Here is a 26,639-nt window from a genome sequence, read left to right on the forward strand (position 1 = left end):
CTGGGGGAGCCCGGGGGCCCGGGGCCTCCCAGGCTCCGCGTATCTGACATTCAATGAGAAAAAACAAAAACAAACTCAAAATAATGGCTCAACTTGTAGGTGTGTGTGGGTGGGGGAGGGTGGGGGTGTCTGTGTGTGTGGGGGGGTTTGTTTTTGTTTTTTCGCTGGCGCACCGAAGCCCCGGCGAGGCTCGCGGTGCGGGATTGCTGGTTGAAATGGCGGCTTGATTGGGAACGCTGCTTGAAGATTTTCCTTGACCTCCCTTCACCCCCCCCTCCCTCCCTCCCTCCCTCCCCCCTTCTCCTCCTCCCTCTTCTACGAGCCGCTTTGGTGCAGAATCAGAAAACGAAGAGCGAGTATGACAGACGGAGACAAAAAGACAAAAGTGGAGAGTTTGAAAGGCGGACAGATCCACAGGTGGAGCGGCCGGCGGGCCGCTCAGGCGAAGTACATGGTGTGCTGGGTGTCGTAGTGGATCTGCACCGCCTTGGCCAGAGCCTGCGGGTCCCGGCCGTTGCTCTGCCCCGACACGTGGCTGCCTTCAGCACTGCAACACAGAACGGGAGTGATGCTCACAGGTACGCAGGACAGACACTCTTACCTCACGCACTGACCCTTTATCAGCCTTCTGACTGGTCCCTGACTGACCAATCAGAAACATCATTCTCCGTTGCTACATCCGGGTCAGAATATCTGGTTGGACAAAACAGCCGTCTCTCTTGTTCACATCAGTTTTTAGTGGAAAAAGCCTAATTTTTACTGGCTTTGTATCGATATTTAAATCCCTGGATTATTTTTTTTTAAACTTTGTATTAGTAAAAGGAAACTTGGGAACGCACTGCACACAGTGTAGTGAGGGTGCAACGTATTTTTATCCCCAAACTGGCAGAAATCCGGCTCGGCAGCAGCTACAACTGCAAATGCCTTTATTTATTCGTCTTAAAATGGTTAAACGGTGTGCTCGCTTGTAAAAGTGACACCCGCTACCCAGAGAATCACAGGATTACATTTCATCCCAAAACCAACGGTAAATTACAAAAAATGTCTGCTTTGGATAAAGCTATCAGCTAACCGTGCTATCAGCTAAACTCATCAAAAGATATTGTTTTCGCCGAAAACCTCAGTTCTTTAAACTCACTACACAGTGAAGTGTTCCTTTTTATTCATATCTAGTTGCTGTTGATTTTCTTGGGTCCAATATTTAGAAATAAAGTGATGTAAAACCGTGTTTTTACAATGGAAGTGGACAGGAGAGATGACAGGTTTGTCCTACCTAGCAACGGGGGCGGGGCTTGACAAAGGGTCAATTACTAACTAGTCCCAACGTCGTTTAATGGTGGTCATTGAGCCGAGTGCAGATCAATGAGGGGTCACATCAAACACACTTCAAAAATCAAACAAAATAAATCACAAGTATGATATATTGTTATCCTGCATTTCTCTGCTCCCAAGCGAAGGCCTCGGCAGGTCTTTTGGACTTATCTTATCTCTCCATTTCATCCCTTTTAAGATTCCACATGAATTAATAAAATCCCAGGAAGAATTGCCTCAAATTAATGAACAGGAAGGAGGTCACGTGAAATATGTCAATTTTAGCTCGAAAATTAAGAATTTTGACACCAAATTTGGAAAGAAGAACCTCTAAGATTTACGCTCCTGCTGCTTAACGTTTGTGTGGTCTGATTGGCTGATACGGCCCTGACATCTGACTGGCTGATCACAAGTGTTTCAAGTTAAAAACTAGTTTCCAACCCTGGATGTTAAACACCATCTAAAGCATTTAAATTGGAGGATTTATATATTTTTTTATATCTTATATCTTTATATCTTCTCAAGATGAGAAGATATAATAATAAAAATACTACTATTATTAAAATATAATACTACTACTGCTCCTACTACTACTAATAAGAGGAATCTGGAGCGATCAGAAAACCCTCCAGTGACGAGCCCTGACCTCCACCGGCTCAGACCAGCCTCTAATGCCGTCTAGATGTGGTGAAACAAACGTGGCCTCACCTGTCGTGGTCTTTGTCCACCAGGTGGTAGCGAGCTCGGAAAGCCACCAGCCGGGCGTAGTAGGCCGGTGCCGGGATGGAGACGGAGCGCGTGCAGCGGACGTAGGTGTGGCACAGCTGGTAGGTGAGGAGCTGCAGCTCGTCTGCCGTGAAGCAGTTGTCATCCCACAGGACGTGGTAGTGGGAGGGGCGGCTGGTTCCCTGAGGGACAGGAAGGTGGAGTCATGAAAAGGCTCCGTGTGGGTCCTCGCAGCAGCACCTCCGCGGCTGTGGGCCCTAGAGACGCACCAACCGATCGGTATCGGCCGATGCTGCCCCTATCGGTTTTGATCGGCGTTCTCAAAATAATAGTTCAAAGCGGGCCGATCCAATGACATTTACAACAGCCTTGATCATCATTTCTGTTGTAGAAGACATCGGGTTTAAACGCGTCGTGAGCTGCTTGGATCCACCGTACGCGCAGCAGAGTCGTAAATATTTCACTGATGAACGTCCGCCAGAGTTATACCAAACTATATACAGTCCAAAGCCTCATGCAGGACGACAGTCGTGTCAGTCGGCTTCACGAGTGACATTTGGAGCTCTAGTGTGTAGAGTTGTGCTTCACTCACACGTGGATGCTATCGCTAAAGCTTTCACAAAGCTTAATAATTCATAATTCATTTTTTATTGTAAGATTTAATTCCTTTTTTCCACAAGAAAACCAAGGTTTATAGTTTACAACTTGTATCAACTCTGAGAGTGACATGTCTACTGTTGTCTGTGTACCGCACGTTGTGTTGTACACACATTTATTACCACAAGAAATCTTAAGTTAATAAGCTACATGAGTCCAAGTCGTCTCTAAAAAGGTGGAAATATTGCTCATTGCCTCAGCCTGAAATAAAAAAGTCAATTCATGATACTTTCTCATCTCTTAATTTTGATACCTAATAATACAATGGCAGTGTTGTGTACATGAGACAACAATATTGAAAAATGTACGTATTTCACGTAGTGATGCACCAGAAATGAAAATTTGTGGCCGAAACCGAAAATAATAATAAACACTTGGCCGAATACCGAACAATACCGAACATGGTTCTTCGCAGTTTTTCATTTATTTTGCCAATTTTTTCACCATTGCATAAATCAAATAAATGTGATTTAGGCATGCTTTTAAAAGAAAAAAATCTTTTACAAAATTACAAGGTAGAAAACATTTGTTGAACATAAAAAACTGAAAAAAAATTTAATTTCCCAGCATTTCTTAAATATTCCAGCAGACATTATACCAGCAAAGAACAATAACTTAAAATAAATAAATTAGCAAAATACATTTTTTATAATTTCAAATGATAAATCAAACTTGTAGTGCTGAAAGACTTTGCAGATGTGCCCCCTCTAGATATTTGAGCAGAACATTCATTGCAAACAGCCATTCTTGTATTATTATTTGCCACTCTAAAATACTTCCACACTGCTGACATGTTTGCATCGCACCACTTCACTCCACGCTCTTCGCTGTTTGATTTCCTCTATCTAAACGCACCTGTAATAGATTGATTTATGTTGTTTTGGTTCCACCTGCTGGTGTATGTTAGGTAAAATTCTTATGTGGTTAGTTTTTGGTTGGCCAACTATTTATGTGGTGCGCAACCGTTACGGGAGCGGCCAGTCTATTTATATTACAACGCCGTTATTAATTGTTCGGTTTTTTTCCCACTTATTCCACCGAACACCGAAAGTGTTTTTTTGCCATTTTCGGCCGAACAATTTCGGTTACCGAACAATCGGTGCATCACTAATTTCACGCTGTGATCGGTGATCGTCAATATCTGATCAGATACTGATTTTGGTGATCAGCCCTCAAAATCCTGATCGGTGCATCTCTAGTGAGCCTCACCTGAATCCCAGCGTGGCTGCACAGGTAGAAGTCGAACTCGGACGGGTGTGTGATGGTGCTGTCCACGGTGGTGCCGGCTGGAACGTTCCCGCTCTTCCCGACCTGCAGGGACATCCAGACCCGGTCAGACCCTCAACACAAACCAGGAAAAGAGTTAAGGTCATAGAGAGAGGGAGCAGTACCGACCCGCTCAGCTTTGTCTGAACAGAAGAGACGAGTGTGGTGGCGTTTCTGGACCACGATGTAGGTGATCCCCGGCCTGTAGTCCTCCTCCAGACTGATGCACGCCTTCCTGATGGCGATCAGCTCCGGCCAGGCCACCTGAAACACCGGAGCATGGAGTTCTCTCTGGTCTGCTCTGTGCTTTGGGGCTGAATCATCTCCCCCTCCTGCTTTACCACCACTCACCTGCTTCATCTGCCCCTCAGAAACCCCCCCGCGGTAGTAGATGATGCGCGTTGGCTTGAAACGCGTCGACTTGTAGAACTGGATGAGCAGCTCGCGCACCATGTTGGTCAGGTCCTGGATCACCTCCTGGCTGAAGAGCTGCTCCTGTAGGAGAGAAACCAGAGCACTTAGAAACGCAACCACAACTCTGGGCAGCAAAAACCTCACCAAGTTAGTTCACACACCTGAGTCACCTGCGACGTATCCTGCCGAGACGTCTGGACGCGAACCGTGGCACAGTATCGGCTGGGGTGGCCGTCCATGCTGCCCACCACCGCCGCGATGGACGGCTTCTTCCCATCGCCGGCCGGAGGGTGAGTGACGTCAGCGCCCAGGAAGATGACGGGCTGCTGGAACACTGAAGGTCTGAACAAGGAGCAGGACACAGGAAATCAGGCTGGTTAACGACCACCACTTGGACACGTTGCCCCTCCCAAGGCACTGGACCAACAGTTTTTGTTTCGATTCATTCGATCACTCCTTCATAAGCAAATACAACCTCAGAAGAGCAAGTGTTTTCACAGTTTTAATGTGGTCAATCCTAAGTACCCCTTACTGCCTTTGTAAGATTCACGAAAATCGTTCTGCCAATCATCAGCCCTTGATCAATCGATCAGCAGCAGCTCCGGGTGCGTAAACACAAAACCAAAGGAACATCTGATGTAGTGTACTATTTTGCAAGGTTTTGAGTCTAATGCAACTGAACTACTGTACTAAAACATGCTGAACAAAACTGTTCAGAGGCAAAGTGTTGTGATGTGATGTTGTGATTTTGGTTTAGTTTTACAAAGTAATTGTATTGAGTTCTACTGCTGTTTATTTTATATTATTTTATTTTTATTTTAGCTTCTTAATTTTTAATTATTGTTTTTTGGTTAAAGGACGATTGTAGAGTAATATGTTTTGGAATGTTTGTCCTTGCTGGACCCCAGGAAGACTAGCTCTTGCCAAGGCAAGAGCTAATGGGGATCCGAATAAACAATAAAAACACAAAACCAACGGATAAATTATTTATTAATTGTCAGATACTCAAATTTAATGAGCTTGTTGATTTATATCACTGTTGATGTACAAGGTTTATAATAATGTTCCCACTGTATCCAGAAGCTGTTTCAGCAAAAATAAAGTGTAGATGAACTGAGAGGAAGCTGTATGTTCAATAAAACAAAGAACAGAACGGATGTCAAACGTAGATGTGTTTCAGTTTATGGGGTTAATCTGTGGAATGTTTTGGAAATGGAAATTAAAGAGTGCAGTACATACCAAATGAAGAACAAGAGGCTCATTAAGTATGATCATATTGTATGAGTGTTTATGTAACTGTCAGAACTTAAATAGATAATAGGTCTATGCAGTATATTGAATGTTTTCAATATGCAAAAAGTATATGAAATGTTTTTCTTTTAATTGATCGGTATATGTAGGAGCTGACAAATGTATTATAAGGGTAATAAGCTAAGCTTCAGCCTACACCTTTTCGGTTTTGTTTATATATTTTGGTCTAATGCAATATAAGCATTAACTTCATGTTTATTTGTGTTTTTCTTTTCTTTTGTATTTGAATTCTTAATTTGGAAATGACCGAAATAAACAAACAAACATTGTGTTTTTTCAGAGGATGTAGTGTATGTGTAATACTTCTTTCTTATACAATCTACAGTCAGATATCTGAATGCTGCTTACGGACCTCTGATGAGGCACCAGGACGTTGTTGATGCCTCCCAGCTTGGCATTGATCTTCAGGCAGAGGTTGGACAGAGTTTGAGGAGACGTCTTCACCACGTTCTTCACCTGGACACACTGGGTGGCCATCCCGAGGAGCGTGTCTCCCACCCGCTTCACCTCCGCTGCAGGAAAACCACAGGTCAATCATCTCAAACCACCTGGGAAGACTAGGCCTGTGTTGAAAAAAAAAAATCTATTTTCCGATTCTCATTAATTCCTAAAAATCGATACGCATGTCTAAAGATCGATTTTTTTTCCATCATTACATTACAACTTTTGGTATTTTTTTGTTTATGCCCAAAAAAGGAATATTTTGTTGGACACGAGAATAACTAGTGCCATGTTTTTGCCTTTAAATATGTTTAAAGGTATGAAAACATTAAAGTTTTCAGTTATAATTGCATAAATTGTCTATATTTCTTTGCTTTATATACTGTCTTGGGGTTACATTTGCATAAAATGCTAAAAACCAAATTCTCAAAAATGAAAAACCAAAATAGACAGAAAATGGAAAACATTTAAATGGAATGTGGGAAAAAATAAAACCGATTTGATATATAGCCTGTTTGCTGCCCTGGATCTGTTTGATAATTCTGCCCAACACGATGTTTCTGAAAGCAGTTCTATCAGCATTCTGGGAGGTGATTGGTCCTTACAGCATCATTATCTGCCAATACTTGCTGTTGAATCTCAATATAATACTAGTATTAATATGTCGCAGAACTACACAGTCATATAATTAATGCAGCAGCTCAAAAAACAGTTTTAATAACAAACCCAAATCGATATTGGAATCGAATCTTGATAATCGATTCTGAATCTTAATAATTGTAATCGAATCTTGAGATTTGAATCGATCCCCAGCCTTAGGGAATACCATGTCTGGATTCAGGTTTCCTACCGTAGACCGGCGTTTTTCCGGGCAGGATGACCACGATCAGCTGCAGACCCACGTACGACATCTTCAGGTGTTTGAACATGGGCTCCACGCTGTCGGCTCCTTGGGCGTATTTACAGAAACACGGCTGACCCTGGATGGGCATCCCAGCGTCCTTCGAGATCTTCCGCAGCTGATCCGTGAAGCTCCTGATGGAAACCAGAAAATAATCTGTTACAACACGACCCATGTTCATATCATACATGTACGCGGGTAAAACACTGAAATAAACATGAGCTGATGTTCTCGTCTGAGGTTCATGTACATCAGTCATCGAGCCTTTTATCACAAACAAGAGTCTTCTTGTTTGCCACGTCTTCATCAACACCTTCCTCCAAACACACCACAGGAGAAGAACGGTGAACCAGTTCTCCTGCTTCAGGTCGGTACCAGGTTCTGGTTCTCCTTGATGCTGCAAGGAGCATCTGAACCAGGTCCAGGTCGCTCTTTAGGGGAGCTGGGATGTCTGACCCAGGAACAAGACGACCCATGACCGGGAACTGGTGACCAAGACCAGCCAACAGCAGCGGTGGGCTTGTGGAGGTTCGCTGTAGGGCTGTAATGATTCCTTGAGTAACTCGATTACACAAAAATGGAGGAATTTCCTCTGCCTCGAAGCCTCGTTTAAATATAAAAATATAAATTCACGATTCTTTTTAATGTGACAACGTGCTGCTAACACGCATGTGTCCCCTATAAAGCGGAAGACGACGCCGTCACACTTTTCGGAACGTGTGAACAGTTTAGCTGCACAGACGCCAGTGACAGCAACAAGGAGAAAACGCAGCTAAGAGAAAGTAATAAGAGGAAGAGACAGAAAATGCCAAAGCTGTGGGATTATTTTAAAATATAAATGAAGGTCCTGGCCCACATGGAAGACTCTGGTTCAGAGTCCCGGTCCACAGCCAAGCATTGCTGTTTAAACGTCTTGATTCTGAATGTGAAGTTGCACAATTTAAAAGCAGTGTTTAAGAATATTTTTTATTTTTGATACTTAGTAGCCTACTTAATGTTTCAGGAAATGTTAAGTTTAAAATAATTGTATTTATTTTTATTGGAAAATTTAACAAACAGTTTACTAGTTTGCATAATATGTAAATAAATGTCAATTACAGGGTTTATACAGCAATCCTTATGTTAAATTTAATACCTTTTTCATTTTTTTTTTTAAACTGTCACAACATTAAGTGTTAATCACGGACCTTTTAACATTAATACAGATTTTGACCTATAGAACACTATACAGAACAGATTTATAGACTCATTGATGTTGACCAGATGTTTCACATTTATTTCACTTTGTGAATGACAATAAAATAGACTGCTTAAAATGTAAAAGGTAAAAAATAATACCAATTTTAAAAAAAATAATACCTCTGACAGTGAATTTAACACTTTTAATGGCCTTAAATTTGGCAATTTTCATTTATCACTTTTTAATACTTTTTAAAACCCCGCGGAAACCCTGAATTATTCTAATAAAAGAAACAAATTGGTTGTTTTTAATCAAGTAATCTGTCTTGTTTTATATTGTATATTTATAATTGGGCTTTAATCAAGCAAAGGTTTTATCTTCTTAATCTGATTCCAGGTGTGGTCTTGCTTCAGAGAGATCAGCAGGGTGCATCACAGCAGGAAGGTTGCTGGTTTGACTCCAGCAGGATCTGGTTCAAAGTTCTCCTCGTGCTCGAGCGGGTTCTCTCCAGGAACTCTGGCTTCCTCGCACGTGTCGGGTTAATTGTTGATTCTAAACTGTTCGTAGGAGAGTGTGTGGTTGTTTGCGTACATGTTGTCCAGTAATGGATCCGTCTACGTCAACTCCTGAGGAGAGCTGGACAGAGTCCAGCAGATCCCTGAGAACAGGGCTAAGCGGGTACAGATGATGGTTAAAGCCTACAGACCACGAGGCCGGATGCATTCATCATAATTTTAATCAGTGGGTTTATTTTTTTGTGGTTCTTCTATCTTCACTTCCCAATTTTAACAGTCTCTAAATTGTGAGTCACGAAAAGACTGATTCCTTATTTTTCCATGACTGTGCACTAATGACACCCACTGACCTGGTGTCATTAGGTCCTGGTTCAGATTGCGTGTTAAAGGTTATCCATCCAAATACTCATCTTTCATGTAAAATACAAGAAGCTCCTCTGGTAAGAATCTAAACACTCACTTGAGCAGGTCTTCTCGACACTGTTTCTGCGGGGCGAAGCAGGCCACGGCCCACACCTTGATCTCGATGCCGGCGTAGAACTGCTTCCCTCGCATGTCCCACACGCCTTGGTTGGGCGTGGCCACCGTTTTGTTCTGCGGAGAGAGTTCCTGCGCTCTTAGTCAACCCCCCAGTGGGACGAGTCGTTACATACGTTACTACACAAGTTCATTTTCATGAAAACATCCCGCTTCAGTGAGGCACTGGCCCCTTGTTTCAGGAGGAAAGCTTGGTTTTGGGTTCTGCTTTTCTCAGCCTGCTCTTCGGTCTCTTTCAGACATTTGGCGAGCGCTCCGGCTCAAGAGTCCGGCCGTGAGCCGGAATCAAAACGGCAGCGGCTTTCAATTAACATAACCAGATCTGCCAAAAGACAATTAAGGGCTTTATTCTTTGAAACAAGTGACCACACTGAATGACTGGGGAGGAAGAGCTATTGCATCGCTTCCTGAGCTTCCTCAGGATCAGCGACGGGTTCAACAGAAATATTACAGGATCCTGACATGAACATGAAAACCCAGAGGACGTTACCGGAAACTTTTCCCACCTCACATGCGGCACACACAGTCGGATAGTCCTGTGTTGAAAAAAAATATATATCGATTTTCCGATTCTAAATCGATTCTCATATTAATTCCTAAAAAGCGATTCGTATGTCTAAAGATGGATTTAAATTTTTTTTTTTTTTCATCATTACAACTTTTGGTATTTTTTTGTTTATGCCCAAAAAAGGAATGTTTTGTTGGACACAAGCATAACTACTGCCATGTTTTAGCCTTTAAATATGTTTAAAAAGGTATGAAAACATTAAAGTTTTCAGTTATAATTGCATAAATTGTCTTTGCTTTATATACAGTCTTGGGGTTACATTTGCATAAAATGCTAAAAACCAAATTCTCAAAAGTTAAAAACTGAAATAGACCGAAAATGTAAAAAATTCAAATGGAATGTGGGAAAAAATAAAAGCGATTTCATACGCCTCTGTTTGCTGCCCTGGATCTGTTTGGTTTGATGTTTCTGAAAGCAGTTATATCAGCATTCTGGGAGGTGATTGGTCCTTACAGCATCATTAGCTGCCAATACTTGCTGTTGAATCTCAATATAATACTAGTATTAATATGTTGCATAACTACAGTAATTTCTCAGTTTCATTAACACTAACCCAAATCAATATCGGAATCAAATCGGATCGAATCAAAGCGTGATAATCGATTCTGAATCTTAAGAATCGGAATCGATTCTTGACATTTGAATCGATCCCCAGCCCTACAGTCGGATGTGGAGGATTTGTGCGTTTTCCTGATAAAACTGATGCAGCAGCAGGAAAACCAGCAGCAGCAGGAAAACCAGGCCAAAGCTGCGTTTCATTCATATCAGCTCAACACGGAGATGGGAAAAGCTTTCAGTCCACATTTAAGGGCATTTCACCAGAAGCCGATTAGACTCATATTTGGCCCCTTGCCTGCTGGGACCAGAGCATGTGAGCGGAGCGGAGCGTGAGCGAGCGGCGGAGCGGAGCGGCGAATTTTGAAAGGAGCGCAGAGCGGGATTTTTTTTTCTAGGATGATTGGCTGGAGCGGGGCGTCATCCCGCTCCAGTTTCGCTCCGTTACCCCATATCACGGCCCCGATGCGTGTCCAAACATATCCCACCTCTCCACAAACTACCTGTTACCTTTCTTCTTTTCCAGTCCTATCTCTGAACCGTAGTTGGGAGAGCTGGTATTTTAATTCGGTCTCTGGCTCGTAGCCGGCGTTAAGTCCGGGGAAAGTGAAGGGAAAAAAGGACGGAGGAAAAATGCTGTCCGTGCAACCTCGCACATTTATTACAAACATCTAATAAGAGCAAACAAAACGCGTGAGGGCCGACGACTGAAACTAACGGAGGACACACTGAAAAGTAACTGAACACGTGTACCGGTCTTCCACACCCGCACACCTGCATCTCCTCTCTCTCCTCCGCTGCACCCACACGTCTCACACACACACACTCGAACACACAGTGAATGAAACATTGTTTCGGGAAAGGTTAATAAACAAAAGTCTATTAAACCAGATAATTCCATTAGGTGAAATTATTTTCTTATTTTTTCTTGTCAGTAAATATCTATTTTTTGGACTTTAAAACTATGTCGGCTCTGCGTAATTGTTCCTCTCGGCTCCGTGACTGGCTGCAAGGAACGTAACTTTGCTGAGTCTCTCTCTCTCTCTCTCTCTCTCATCCACCTCTGGTTAGATCTAAGGCTTCAGGTAAACATGTGCATTTTATATGCATGCAAACATTTTTGGAGCGGAGCGTGGAGCGCTGCGCGGAGCGGAGCGGGTTGCAGTGTTACTGGAGCGCGGAGCGGTTATGGCTGGAGCGGCATTTTGCGACTTTGAGGGCGGAGCGGAGCGGTAACAACCTTTGTGAGCGAGGAGCGGAAATTCTCGCCGCTCCACTCCGCTCACATGCTCTGGCTGGGACACAGAATTAGTGTTAACCCTTCAAGTTCAGGAAGCCAGCCGCAAGAGCTGAAAGCAGGTTTTCTTTCAAGCCATTCTGTGGCAACACCACTTCTGACCACAGGGGGCAGCACATCTCAGGAGACGTCAGCTCCTTGTGCAAAACCACACACCTACAACTGACTCCTGAAACTGTCACGGTGGTGATGCATGCAGTTCCTCTACTGAGAACTAGGCTCTGGATCAGACTTGTGTGGTGAAATGTGTGAATAATTGCAGATGGGATTTTTTTGTGATGGTATCAAACCGCTTACTGTCCTACAGATGTCCGAGTTTGGGTCCCTGCGGAACAGATACTCAACAGCTCATTCGTTTGAGGGGTGGCTGTCACCGATATCAGTTAGGGATGTGGTTTTATCAGTGACAGTTTTACTCTTCACGTCTATGATGTCAAACAGCTAGCCATCATTTATGAAGTGTGTTGTGTGTATGTGTGTGTGTTGGGGGGGGCTGCCTAGCGTTAAATCTTAGGTGTCAACATCTGACAGATCCCATGCTCTGTTGAATCTGCTTCCATGTTTCTATTTATCTATTGCCCCTTTTTTTGTTCTGTTCTTTTACTTATTTTTTCTTTTTCTATACTCATTTTTATGTACTATTCCATCAACCTGCCCAGGGACTACAGGTGGAAAATAGCAAGCTGCTACAACCTTGCACAATGCATATTCTCTTGTACAAGATTAATGTCTCATTGTGCACTGTCCCTGTTTTGAAATAAATTAAAAAATAAAATAAAAAACAATTACAGACTAACAGAGCATGGTTTTTATGTGTCAGAGAATACAGTCAACTAGCTACCTTTTCCCAGGCCAAACTCTGATTGGGCCCCAGTCTGAAGTCAGTTAGCAGAGTGTCGGCTAGTCGGCAATAGCAACTAAGTCCGTGCACAAGACGACAAAGCGGAACACTGGTGGGACAAGTGTGTTGCAAGACTTCAGAAGCACTTGGCTCTTTTGTGCCCCGTGTGGTCAGAAGCGGTATCGCAACATATAGTGGCTTAATGCAAAAATCTGCACTTGCAGTGAGGAACATTAAAATGAAGCAGAGAAGTTGATGGAAATCAATTTCTCCCTCAGGGAACAGAACCATCGAGCACTGCCTCGGAACAGGCTCAAGTTTTATTGATTATCAGATCGGAGGCAAGTCATATTTCCCCCAAAACCTCTAAGAGAGTCAATCCTAATGATGTCAGCCATGCGGGACAGAGTCTCATCGTCTCCTGTTACAAACACATCCATCCTTTCAATTCAGTCTGAATCTCAAGTCAGCCTCTGAAACCTGGAAACCAGGCAGATATAACCCAAACTGATTCTGATCTCTGACCACATGAAGGTCTTTAGAAGGAAGTTCTTACTTGAAACTTCTCTCATGAAACTTCTCTCGTGTGTGATTATGGCTTGACTGCAGATCCGTGAATGACTGATTCGAAAGTCAGAGTGTGCATCTCAGCAGTTCCTCGTCTCATTTCTTCCACAAACAGAACCAGAGACCCAGCTCCATGTTTTTAAAGCAAGATAGCTTTCAGACACTTGGCAACTAATGTGCAAAATTTATTTTTCCAGCTTTTTGTTCCAAGTGGAATAGCTGACCACCAGGGTCTGTATCCAACAGTGAGCTAATCTCCACTGACCTCCATGTAAAAACATCCAACCTTACAGCAGAAATATACATTCACAGTGTGATACAAAGAACAATTTTGGCCTCCAGTCAGATTTCACATCCGTGACAAGTGTAAAGGGGACGTTTTTATGTACCTTATCAGGTAAAATGATATAAAGCATCAAATGTATGTGTGGTCTTTTGATTGCGAGGTCTAAATTGGTCTAGGAGTTTCTGGGATTAAGCTTTGCAAAGCAGCCTGAAGCTGCAACCTTCATTCCCATTTAAAGGCTGCAAACCAGGACAAGCTGGACTTCCTTCAGATCTTCACCTTCTACCTCTAGTGGCAGCTGGTTCCTCAGGTGACGTGACAATCCACCTCGGTTCATTTCACTACCATTCAAAGTTGGCGAAATTGACTACAAGCCGATGATGTCAATAAGTGAGTTCTGCCAGAGCTGAAAGGTCTATGGTTTCACTCTCGATGAAATCTGTGGGTGACGTCACATTTGACCCGTTCTGATACAGTTCTGCATCACTGATGACAGGAGATGATCATTTTGTACTTCAGAAGAGTCTCCAGATCTCTATAAGACCTCAGATCCAAATTATCTAATAAATAACAATAAATAATACCAAATACAAAATTTGGGCTTAAACTTTTGAGTTCCTTGGGATAATACTGTATTTGACCCAGTCTTTGTACGTTTTGACCGTATAGGAACGTAATTCTCGTCAGTTGTGTGAAATAATAATAATAATAATTAAGAATCAGGCATTGTGGCATAGAATTGTCAAATTGGTTTAATTCACTGTACGAATAGTTACTTTTGTAATACTGTATTTGACCCGGTCTTTGTACGTTTTGACCGTATGGAAACGTAATTCTTGCCATTGTTAGAATGAGATGTGTATCTGCTGTACTCTACTGCCCTTACTTTTTAACAACTTGTGCTTTTTATTATTTTACCTCTTTTCTTATCATTTAATTCGTTTTTTACTGTTTAATTGTGTCTTGTCGGTTTTAATGTTGATGTAAAGCACTTTGAATTACCTGGTGTTGAATTGTGTTATACAAATAAACTTGCCTTACCTTGCCTAAAAAAAGCAAACAAACCAAAAAAAAAAATCTGTAATCATAAATTATGAAGTAAGACCATGATTCAAAGCCACCGATCACCCTGAACTTCAGGTATTAAAGATGGTGGGTCGCTGAACTGCAGGTTCAAAACGGCTAGTCACAAGCCCGTTACACTGGCGGATACTCAGCGTTTTAACGCTCGGATCCTTTTTACATTCACCGAATAACCCTCCTCTGAGGCCAGTCTTAACAGAGGGTCAGGTCTGATGTAAACAGAACCAACACGGGGTGGTGGTCATGGGAGGGGTCTGTTGATCACCTAACCTGAGTGCAGCCCACCAGGGGAGTGTTTCTTTATTATTTCATAAAATAAAGAAACAGCTGATGAGAGAAACAACAGCCAGAGATATTAGCAGGATCCAATCTATGAACACCTACCAACTCAAAGGCGAGATATTAAGAGTCTACAAAGGAGGAAAAACAGGTGCTGATTCTCCATCATCATCTAAAAACACCTCCAGGCGGTCTGTGAGCTGAGAGGGGAGATGCCGGACTGCTGAGATGCACCAGGTCACGGGGAGAGATCCAGGTTTTACACAAACTTGTTCTTAAACTCAAATTATACATTATTTTTTCTCTGTGGATTTCTGATCAAACACTCACACTCTTCTTTTTGAGTGTTTCATTTTCACATCAATGACCTGTGCAGACCTGGAGCTCCCCCCTCCCACATACGCCCTCCCCCCCGGTCAGCCCTGCCCGTTACTCACCCTTCCACAGTCCCTCCCTGTGTCGGTGCTCACCCGGCCCCCATACTGCAGCATGGGCGCTGGGAGGACACGGCCCGTCACCTCGGTCATGTCATTGTGGACCACAATGCCAAACTCCTTCAGGTAGGGGTCCGGCCCCCCGACCATGCTGTTGCTTTTGACCTGGAGGAGGGAGGAAGAAGGTTTCAGCAGGATTTCCTTCAACAAGTACGTGTGGAAAAAGTTCTGGGAGAAAAGCATGACGGGTTTCGGTGTATAGTAATCCCTGGTTTTTCGCGAGGGTTACGTTCCAAAAAGAACCCGTGATAAGTGAAATCCTCAAAGTAGCAACCTTTTTATTTATTTATTCTTTTACAATTATTATACAAGGCTTCAAATTGCAGATATCAGCCCCGATTTATATATATATATATATATATATATATATATATATATATATATATATATATATATATATATATATATATATATATATATATATATATATATATATATATATATATATATATATATATATATAGATAGTATGGTGTAAATAAGTACATTTATGTAAATATTTATATGGGCATGTGTGTACAAATATATAGAAATATTCAACTATGTGTATGTATGTATAGTGTGTGAGTATATTTATAGTATAGTTAGTTATAATAAATACTTGTTAATAACTGATTAGTGAATGGAGGTAGGATTAAATAAGTTACACTTCTTCCTACTCCTTTTTGCACATGTAAATTAAGATATTAAGTGTTAAAGGATGAAATTCTTTGTATTTTTTTGTTTTGTTTTCTTATTTTCTCTTTTAATTGTTGTCTTTTTACATGTACAAAATATGGATTATATCTGAGAACTGTAATGAACGATTCATCAAAGGGTCCCGTTCTTGAGCTGCTCGCTGAAGCTCAATGGCCGTTCTCAGCACTGTTGCTAAGCGACCAACGTTATTGACACAGGAAGTGAAGAAGCGCCGAGACTGTTTAGCCAATCAGAATGCAGAAGACGATGCACGATGCAAATCCGTGAAGCAGCGAGACGTGAAAGGTGAACCGCGTTATGGCCAGGGATTACTGTAATTTATTGTACGACGGGGGCCTCACCAGTCTGCTGATCTCTTCCTGTCTGTCGGGGGCGGAGCGAGCTGTAGCTTTAATCATGGTGGATGTCTGGTTGTCTGTCAGTTTCTTGATGCAGCGCTGGCCGGCTACTATGTTGCAGACCTGCAGAAACGGAAAAATGGGGTGAGGTGAAAAGTCACAGGAAGTTCCCTTTGTTGTGGTCTTCACACAGAGTAGAGAAAACTAATGAAAACCACAAGAAATCAAATCTTAAAACATATGTACATAGACTGATCTCCTGTCCAAACATCCCTCTTTATAGAGATAGTTTTCTTCTCCTGGGACAAAACTAGAGGAGGTGTGCAGAACCTGCACTCAGGTAAGCAGAAGTGAATGGATGGATGGAATCACCTCCATCTGCTGGGTGAGTGATCAGGAGACAATATTTGCCTCTCATCTGTATCGTTATCACTGTAACCAAGAGAATCAAAAGGAAATTCACAAATCCATCTCCCAGAGAACTGGTGGACAGTTTTGTGTCATTTAGGAACAATCACCTCATCTTTAATGTGAACAAGACAAAGGAGATGATTGTGGATTTTAGGAGAGCCAGGATTTAGTCGGATAGTTTTTCCATCAAGGGAGAAGTAGTGGAGGTGGTGGAGGAGTATAAATACCTCCATGTTCATCTGGACAACAAACTGGGCCAGAGATACAACACTGATGCTGTTTATAAGAAACAGAGCTGACTTTACTTCTTAAGGAAGCTTAGGTCCTTCAGCGTTTTCAGATAGATGTTAAATATATTCTATAAGTCTGTTGTTGAGATTTCAATCACATCTGCAGTCATCTGTTGGGGAGCAGCATCAGAACCAGTGAAGTAAAGAAACTGAACCAACTGATAAAGAAGGCTGGTTCTGTTCTGGAGATGACTGCAAAGGAGGATGAGTCATAAAATGAAGATCATAGGCAACTCTGACCGTCCTCTTCACAACGCAGTGATTCATCAACAGAGCCTTCAGTCAGATCTGCTAAAATACAAAACGCAACAGGAGATCCTTCCTGCCCACAGCTTTAAAACTTTGTAGAGACTTCAGTGTTGAATAAAGTAAAAATTAATTTCCCTGAGGGGATAAAAAAAAGTACTTCTTAATTAAATCTGAATATGCATCACACCAGTCAAAGTTATATACAGTCACAAATGTATATACAATAAGAGGCCTGGTCTTTTGAGTGACAGCTTGCCATGGTTACCACCCAGCTGTCACCAATTTAACTACTTGATGCTGAGCAACGTCTTGACTGCGGGCGGAAGAGAGATCTAACAGAGCACAATGTTTCATATTTTAATATGAATCATATTTAATATTTATATTTTAGCTCCAGATTGCAGTCACCCTTCAGTTAGGCTCTCTTTTCAGACCGACTACCTTAGCTCGGACCAGGCTTTGGTCAAACCTCAGGAGCTACAAAGCTGCAGTCTTTGCTGAACAGTTCGACTCAGCAGCCGTGGCTCAGGAGCGAAGCCCCAGGAGAGTTCCACGCTGCGGTCAGATAGCGTTGAGTTGTCGATGGTACTGCTCAGAGTTCCAACAGTCCTTGTATTAACTCCGACATTATTCTTTTCAGATGTCGGCAACGTTAGAAATCAGATAAATTGACAGCTTTGATCAAAATGAATCCAATATTAGCGGCATAGGTTGGCAAGACTAAGTTGAGCTAAGCTAGCTCGTGACAACCGTGTTCAGGTCTGATCGTCCCAGTAATTCCTCTTTTTCAGATTAGCCTGGATTGGGCGGAGTGCTAGGATGAACTGGTGTTGGGAAGAGGATAAAGTCTCACCTCCAGGGGAAGGTACGTGTGCTTCTGCTCCTGTCCTACTTGCAGACACGGTAAATGTGGATACTTGAGCTGAAGGTTGTACTTCTGCTTGAAGTACTGGGCTACGGTGCACTCCATGGCCTGCCCATTCTCCAGCTGCAAGGGGAACCTGTGAACAAAGTAAACAGGTCACAAACAAATCTTGCTGCCTTTGCAGCCCCAAAGTGACAACTGGAGCACCGGTACTCACGTTTGGTGGCTGGCGGGCCGGCGAGTGACATTGCAGACGCGGTACTTTCTCTTCATCTGACCACAGTGTGTGACCTCGACCTTCAAACCTGCCCAAGACACACGGAGAGAACCTGTGGTCAACATCAAGAAACATGGCTTGAGCCTTCAGTTGCTCTTCTGCAAATGCATCTTTCATCTACTTAAATGCTCCCACACTATTTAGTCTGGCTTTTAAAAGGTTATAAAGTGCCTCACACTATAATACACCCAGGTTTTACTCCATCTAGCTTAAGACGGATGTTGCGTAGTCGAAGCATCGGATTACAGCAGGGTGAGTGAGGGGAGTAGGGGAGGCCAAACAGGCTGAACCACAAAAATCAAAGCCGATATTGGGCCCAAAGGTCTGTAGTTTCCTTTTAAACACCCGCATAATGTCATTAAAAACAAAAAAACAAGGCGATTCAATGTTTTTGATTTCCAAATATTGAACATTATTTGGCTCAAGTTTGAGTCAGACTTGGAAAAGACAGAGTGAATGCATTTTAGACGTAGAATATCAAAACCCTCTCCTTCTACAGCATCAGTACAATGAATTAGATTTTAGACGTAATCTGGCATCTGGTTATGAACCCTATGCTCTGGAGAGTTTGTTTCACCATCAGCTCTCTATGACATCACCAGGGGCCGGAGTTCCCTTTTCTTTTTTTTTTTTTACTTTTTTTTTTAATGAAAATTCCGTCAACAATTCCAGTGTCAGGTTTTACATAGTTCACAAAGCAATTATTCTCATATCAATGTCCTTATTGTCCAGTGGCGATGGTGGTGTTCTCCTGCTGTGCTCTATAATTTGTCCATTTTTCCAATTTTTCCTGAAATTGTGTCTGGTAATCGTAGTTTATATGTCATTTTTTCCATTACAAATATTTCTTCCGCAGTGCTCAGCTATTGCCCCACGGTCGGTGGTTCTGCTTTATACCATAACCTTGTTATTGCTTTTTTACTTGTCAATAGCAGAACTTTAACAAGATATTCATCCTCTTTTAGGTGTTTTAAAAAACATGTTTTTTAATTTGGAATTAATTATTCCGAATTAAACTATTTTCCTTTACATGGTTTACATGGAAATAGTAATTCCAAATTGAGGTTTACATGGAAAACACGTTTGACCAGCTTTATCCAATTCCGCTTAAGGTCTGGGGGTTGGGAAGGTTCTGATTGCATAGGGGGGCGGACCAGAAGTTACGTCTACCGGAAGAAAAACAAACTTAGCCGCTTAACAACTTTGAAAAGCTCACAATTTTAATGTTTCCTGCCATCTGTTCTTTTAATTATTTCCAGGTCCTCCAAGCTATTTATTAAATAAATTATTCTATTTGGATTTAAAATCAGAATAAACCAGCCACTTACTTCGGAATTAAGTCTAATTCGGATTGGCCATTTTCATTCAGAATTAGGTGTTTACATGGTAATTTTTACTCATTTTAAATCGGATTTAATTTTAATTCTGAATTAAAGAGGAATTAAACTTCCCATGTAAACGCACTGACAGTTTCCTTCCTAATGTTTGGAGTTATGGCTGGAATTTCCTTATGTGGTCTCTGCAGACACACCCAACATCAGGAGCTTCAGGGTCATTTTGAACATGGAAGTTCACTACTGTACTGTAAGGATGGAGGACAGTTGGCTCTTGTGGCCTTTATTTTTGAAATTGGCTAGACAGGAAACTTGGGTAGAGAGAGAGAGACGCGCAGTAAAGAAACACAGGCCAGGATTGGAACCTGCGCTGCCTCCGTTTATGGCGCGCCCGCTCAACCAGCTGAGTTATTCAGAGCACAGTCCACTCGTAATTCTTAATCAAAATTTTGATTTCGGCCATTTCTCACTATGCGTTCCTGTGTTCTTGCGCTCTTGTGAAGCGTCATCATCCGCAGCTGAAGTAGGATGGCTCCAGCGGAGGCCGGTGTAGACTTGAGACGGCCAATTATCCCAGAATGCATTTCGAGCCGGCGAGGGAAATTATTAGAAGAAGAGAGAGGAATAAATGTTAAGTTATAACTTTATTTTTGTTTGACAGATTGTTGTTTTAAGAGGTTTTCATGCAGGAATATAGTCATAACTTTATATTTGTGGTAAAGTTATAACGATTGAGTGTATTTTAAAATTTCCTCAGACGTTTTCTGAGTTTTTTTTCTTTTCTCTTCTCCCAGCTTAACGTGCCTGGCACACAAAAGTGTAAAGTAAATTCATTAAAAACGCATCACGTAAAGGAATGGTTAGAAGACTTGACAGGGAGCAATATATGGGCCATTCTCAGTGGTTTTAGTATTGAGGGTAATTGTTTGTATAATCAATTAAACTGCAGAGTTTATGTGGAAAGTGCAATAAGCGTTAGTCTGTTAGCTCGGATATGACGTCATCAAGAACAAAAGAACACAATGCTCTTCCAACTGTCCTCCAAAGGACGTTCTCCCAACCCGTACTTGCAAGTTTCTACTTGCGTTCTTGAGAATTCTTAAGAAAGTCTTTGTTTTCAAAGAGCTATGCTTCAGTGAGTGCGTTTACATGGGAAGTTTAATTCCTATTTAATTCAGAATTAAAATTAAATCCGATTTAAAATGAGCAAAAATGACCATGCAAATACCCAATTCCGAATGAAAATGGCCATTCCGAATTAAACTTAATTCCGAAGTAAGTGGCTGGATTATTCCGATTTTAAATCCAAATAGAATAATTTATTTAATAAATAGCTTGGAGGACCTGGAAATAATTAAAAGAACAGATGGCAGGAAACATTAAAATTGTGAGCTTTTCAAAGTTGCTAAGCGGCTAAGTTTGTTTTTCTTCCGGTAGACGTAACTTCCGGTCCGCCCCCCTATCCAATCAGAACCTTCCCAACCCCCAGACCTTAAGCGGAATTGGATAAAGCCGATCAAACGTGTTTTCCATGTAAACCTTAATTTGGAATTACTATTTCCATGTAAACTCGAAGGAAAATAGTTTAATTCTGAATTATTTAATTCGGAATAATTAATTCCGATTTAAAAAAACATCATGTAACCGTGGCCAGTGGGTGCATTTTCTTTTTCTCGGCCAAAACAGACTTTTTGTCTCTTCACAGAGGATTGTTTTACAACCTGGCCTCCCCATCCATTTTTGCCAAATCCCACCCACTCACAGCCCATACAGAACACACCAAACGATTCATAAAAGACAGTCCGCGTGTTCAAAACAACCAAGAAGGCTGCAGAATCACTAACAACACTGTAAAACCAAAAACAGTCTTTCGCCAGCGTTCCTACTCATTCAGTCATTCTGGATGTCTTTATTGAACACTGGTCTGGTTGGATTGTGCGTACATCACATGCTTCTGATTGGTCGGATCTATCCAGAGGTGGTATGATTGATATGTATGATTATGAAATTAGATTACTGGAAATGAGTAGATTGAGTAGAATGAGCGAGCAGAATTTTAATCAGCTCTGCTTAATGAAACCAAACAGAGACATAAGGGAGCGTTAAAAGTTTTTACTCTGGAAAACATGGACCTGAAGGTGCAGCTCTGTCTTCAGTTTTCAATGTCCTTACGGACCTGAACCTACATTCTGTGTTGAACTGGCACTGCAGAATGATACGGGTTGTGGTTGTATGTTTGTGCTCACCTCTTATCTCCTTGGTGAATTTGACCCTCTGCGAGTCAGTCAGGGGTTTGGTTTGTTCGTTGATGTTCTGAATGTCGAGAACTTCACACATGAACTCGATCACAGGCTGAGCGCGGTAGAAAGCAGTCGCTGACACTGTGGGGTGGAACAAGACATTCAAACTGATTAACCAAGTGAATCGGAATCATCAGATTTATTTTTTTAAAAAAAGCAAACACTGGCACATAGGAAATCTGTATCCTTTGTTCCCCCCCTCTATTTTAACTTTCTACTGATTTCTTGAGAACTGATAACAGCTCGTCAGCCTAAGTCCTGCAGGATCTATACTAAGGGCCAGTCCCAATCCCCCCCCTAGCCCTACTTTTCAGCACTACCCCTAAATTTTGCGCGTTCCTGTGAGGGTAGTGGTGTCCCAATTACTCTTTGCATATAGGGGTAGTGGGCATAACGAGGGGTAGGGGGTATGAATGTAGCCCTTCAGAGTGAGGGATTTCAGATGCTGACTCGCCGACCGAGGGCCAGAGAAAATTTCCCAGAATGCTTTAAATCATCATTTGCAGACTGAATCAAACAAAAAAAAACATGGCGGACATTTCTCATTTTTAGTGAATAAAATCAATATTTTGAGTTAGTTTCTGCATAAAAATGTGTTTTGATTACATTTCTAGCGAGAAATATATATTTTACTTTCATAATATTCACTCAGTGAATGTACATAATCACTCGCTTGCTCGTTGTTGAGTTGCTTTTCCAGATCTCGCCAGAATAAAGGCTGATTTATGGTTCCGCGTTACACCAACGCAGAGCCTACGGCGTAGGTTACGCGGCGACGCGCACCGTACGGCGCGCGTCGCCGTGCCACAGAGCTGCAGGTCAGTTCGTTGGATCACTTTCTCCCCGGGACGACGGCGCAGGTTAACCCGGCGATCACGTCTGTACTCCGGCCGTGAGCTGCTGCTGCTCCCGAGCCGGCCGCTCTTCTCATCCCAGAAAACATCGGAGCAAATTTCTTAACAGGCGTTATTTGGATAAACTGAGCCCAGGTTGGGGATCTTAACGGTTACTTTTACGCCTGAAAAATATTAAAACTTAATAAAGTGGCATATTAACAGCGCTACAGCGGAAATTAAAACAGCTTTTAGCTCTCGGCTTCCTGATATGGTGTGACTTAAGTGCAAATGTAACTACGCAGTCGCTTACGTACCCGAACGTAAACCACGCAGTGACGTGGCAAGTGGTGTCCCAATCCCTAGGGAAGATTACAAGGGCCTAGGCCTGGGACGATAATCAATAAATCAATTAATCGCACAATAAATGAAAATGGACTCGATAATGTTTCCGGCCTCGATAAATGGCCATATGCACGCATATTTGTTTTCTTCGTCTCCGGCCTCCAAACACACTGGATGACAAGAGGGCTCACTCTGTGCATCGGGCTTAGCACCTGGGCGGAGTGAACCATCTTGTCAATCAAAATTTGTATCTGTGGGGGGAGGCGGAGCCTCGGGTTGAATCCCCAAGTTGAATCCCCCGGGCAGACTGCGCGGACCCCACCCGGAGAGGAGAGGGGCTGAGCCGCCCCTCTCCTCCTGTGCTCGGGTGATTGCCGGGCGTGCCGGGGCGAACATTGGGATTGGCCCTTATATTTACGCCTAAGTTCCTTGGTAACATTCCAGACCTTCTATGAACAGTAAATGTTTTCCTGCAGGTTCCTCGTATTTATCGTCACATATTATTAAGTATTAAAAGTGTTATTTGATTCTACCTTGCAACAATAAACACAACTGGTCTACATGACATACGCCGTTATACTCATTCGTTGTCATTGTACCATTTTGTAATTACACATCCAACCACTAGGTGGCAGTGTGGGTTATTTTCTTTAGCACTGTACCCTCTTTTCTGCAGCGCTGTAGCCAGAAATAGAGATTCCTTTTGATTTCTTCCCTCACCTCAAACATGACAGAGAACAAAAAAAAGAACACACAGGACCTGGAGCTGATAAATAGTAGCTTTTATAGATATTACTACCAGGCAGATATATTGTTCCACCCGTGTGTCGCAGCAGGACATACATGGAAGGATAACTTCTCATTATGATGGTCTCCAGATTAATATTTCAAAATTTGTGTTCAGTTTGAGAGATACAAGGCAAAAAAGTTAAATTCATTTGAAGTGTCAAGGAAAGCAACACTGAGATCTTTTAAACTGTGTGAGGTCGTGTTGGACCAGTTCAAGAAGAACCAGTGGACCCAAAATATTGTAAAGTTTGTAGTTACACCCAGCTCAAACATGAAACATTAACTGAATGTTATAGGATGCGTTTACTTTTTTCAAATAAGGACCAAGTTACATAAAAATCATCAACTAAGAGAAAAAATACAATCGTACAGATTGACTATTCGCTCTCAGCCACTAAAGCAGGTGAAGAACAACAGCCATTTGGTGGAGAATTTTCTACGACCATATCTGAAGATTTCTGCGTCACATAATCAGGTCTTACCATCGATGTTGAGCATCATGTTCCACATGGCAGGACGGACGGACTGGTGGAAGCCGAACCAAACCTCCCGGCCTCCCCCCAGAGGATGGTAGTAACCCTCCGGGGGAGAGAAGAACGACCGGCCCACCGGAGTGTACCTGCACAGCAGCAACAGTTTTTTAAACTCCAGACGATCAATTAAAAAACTACGGAAGAGTATTAGGGCCAGGCAGGAGAAAAATAAAAAATTATATTTTAGAGGAGAAAGGTTTTTTTTTTCCATTATGCACTTCGAGAAAAAAGTCGAAATGTCGAGAAAAAAGTCAAAATGTTGAAGTACAATTTCAAGAATAAGGTCAAAATTTTGTGAATAAAATTGAAATGTTGAGAAAAAAGGCGAGATTTTGACTTTATTCACAACATTTCGACTTTATTCTTGAAATTGTATTTCCACATTATTCTCGACATTGACTTTTTTCTCGAAGTGCACAATAAAAGAAAAAAATCTTCCCATCTCAAATATTTTTTCTCCTGCATGGCCTAATACTCTTCCGTAAAAAACACATCAGCAATATCCAATTTTAGATAAATCTGGAACATATCAATTTAACACGACTCAAATACCCGAATCAAGTTGACCAAAGTCCTGCAGAAAAACAATTACTAACCAGTATAAGGACAGGCTGCAAACACCTGACAGCATCACAGAGTACCCAAATATAAAGCCAAACAGTCTATTATATTCCGCATATCTTGATATGTAAATGGTACCAAGTCAGACTTGGAAATCTGTGTGAATGAATGGACAGTAGTACCTCATAGAGGGCAGGTGGCGCGTGATGACATCCAGCGCCTGGACGGAGTCCTCGGGGACCTCGTTCAGGTGACCTGACAGAGCTTCCAGCAGCATCTGAAGACTGACCACAGACACCCACTGCAGCGATACCTTGAAGGTCTGATCCTTCCCCTCACCCGGCAGGGTCACCTCCAGATCCACCTGACGAACCAACACAGAGCCGGACACTTAAAGACAAACATTTACACTGAGCAAATATTAGTGGAGGCCACGTGAACGCTTGTGTGTCCGCACAAGGGCTTCAATTACATTAACTCATCTGACTAAAATCCAGGGAGTGAAGGAACCTCTACTGACCACTGGGGTCTGGATCCAACAGTGAGTTCATCAACGTTGACCGACACGTTAATATGTCTGACTTTCAAGCAGACAAACTAATTTAGTCTGATACAAAAACAGTTTTGGTCTCCGTAGTTAGATTCACATCTGTGACAAATGTATGGGAGAGTCTTTATGTGACAGGGACTGTTTATGATTGACAGTCTTCATCTGGCATGAAAGATGTCTCAACTTCTGAGCTGGGAATAAAGACCTAATACAGACCATGCATAAATCATTTTTATTCCACAGATATGTCATATTATGTTAACTGTACTAAAGCTTAATTTATGTTTCCGTGTAGCAAAGCCACACGTAGAGTACCGATCAACGCCTGTGGCGTCTTTGGTATTTACTAGGGTTTTCCCGATCAGGATTTTTTAGCTCCAGATCCGATTCTGATAACTTGAGTTTGAGTATCTGCCAATCCTGATTTTTCTCGATCCGATCACTTTTTTTGGCTCACAATACAATTTTTCCCGATCAGATACATTTTAGCAATGAATTAAGTATAAAAAAAATAAAAATAAAATAAAAATTGAATTTCAAAGTTTCTTTTATTGTCCATTCTCTCCGTCATGGACATATTTGGACAAAACAGCCGTGTCTCTCGTTCACATCAGTGGAGGGGAAAAAAAAAACAAAAAAAAAAACGGTAAATTAGGAAAAATGTCTGCTCCACCGTGCTGTCAGCTAAAGTAATCAAAATATCTTGTTTTCGCCGAAAACCTCAGTTTTTTAAACTCACTACACGGTACCTGAAATGTTCCTTCAGTACCTCTAGTTGCTGTTGATTTTCTTTGGTCCAATAATTAGAAATAAAGTGATGTAAAACCCTATTTTTTACAATGGAAGTGAACGGGAGAGACAACAGTTTTGTCCCACCTAGCAACGGGGACGGGGCTTGACAAAGGGTCAACTACACCACCAACCATTAGCCAGCACCTGGTGACCTCAAGAACCGGCTGGTTTCATTTCAAATTCTAAAATTAGGATGTTTGGACAGATTTGATTTCAATGAATGCAAAGTAACTTTTGTAATCAC

At 42.0% G+C, this 26,639-nt stretch overlaps 1 protein-coding gene across 4 annotated transcripts in view; it reads right to left on the reverse strand.

Annotated features, from left to right (window-relative positions):
• Positions 1-300: 300 nt before the first annotated feature.
• Positions 301-26,639, reverse strand: part of ago4 (argonaute RISC component 4) — a 38,954-nt gene continuing 12,615 nt past the window's right edge. The window contains exons 4-19 of one of the 4 annotated variants that reach the window (XM_061741098.1): positions 25,236-25,417; positions 24,442-24,578; positions 21,939-22,073; positions 18,299-18,386; positions 18,070-18,217; positions 16,270-16,389; positions 15,173-15,334; positions 9,183-9,316; positions 6,977-7,161; positions 6,038-6,197; positions 4,536-4,716; positions 4,312-4,455; positions 4,090-4,224; positions 3,904-4,005; positions 2,020-2,219; positions 301-547 (exon numbers count right to left, since the gene is read on the reverse strand). In XM_061741098.1, coding sequence (XP_061597082.1) covers positions 439-547; positions 2,020-2,219; positions 3,904-4,005; positions 4,090-4,224; positions 4,312-4,455; positions 4,536-4,716; positions 6,038-6,197; positions 6,977-7,161; positions 9,183-9,316; positions 15,173-15,334; positions 16,270-16,389; positions 18,070-18,217; positions 18,299-18,386; positions 21,939-22,073; positions 24,442-24,578; positions 25,236-25,417 — 2,322 coding nt within the window. In that variant the 3' untranslated portion in view covers positions 301-438. Of the gene's footprint in view, positions 548-2,019; positions 2,220-3,903; positions 4,006-4,089; positions 4,225-4,311; positions 4,456-4,535; positions 4,717-6,037; positions 6,198-6,976; positions 7,162-9,182; positions 9,332-15,172; positions 15,335-16,269; positions 16,390-18,069; positions 18,218-18,298; positions 18,411-21,938; positions 22,074-24,441; positions 24,579-25,235; positions 25,418-26,639 lie in introns of all 4 variants that reach the window. The other 3 variants (XM_061741097.1, XM_061741096.1, XM_061741095.1) reach the window with 3 other exon arrangements.

The sequence above is a fragment of the Cololabis saira genome, chromosome 15 (assembly GCF_033807715.1).
Source record: "Cololabis saira isolate AMF1-May2022 chromosome 15, fColSai1.1, whole genome shotgun sequence".
Taxonomy (NCBI): Eukaryota; Metazoa; Chordata; class Actinopteri; order Beloniformes; family Belonidae; genus Cololabis; species Cololabis saira.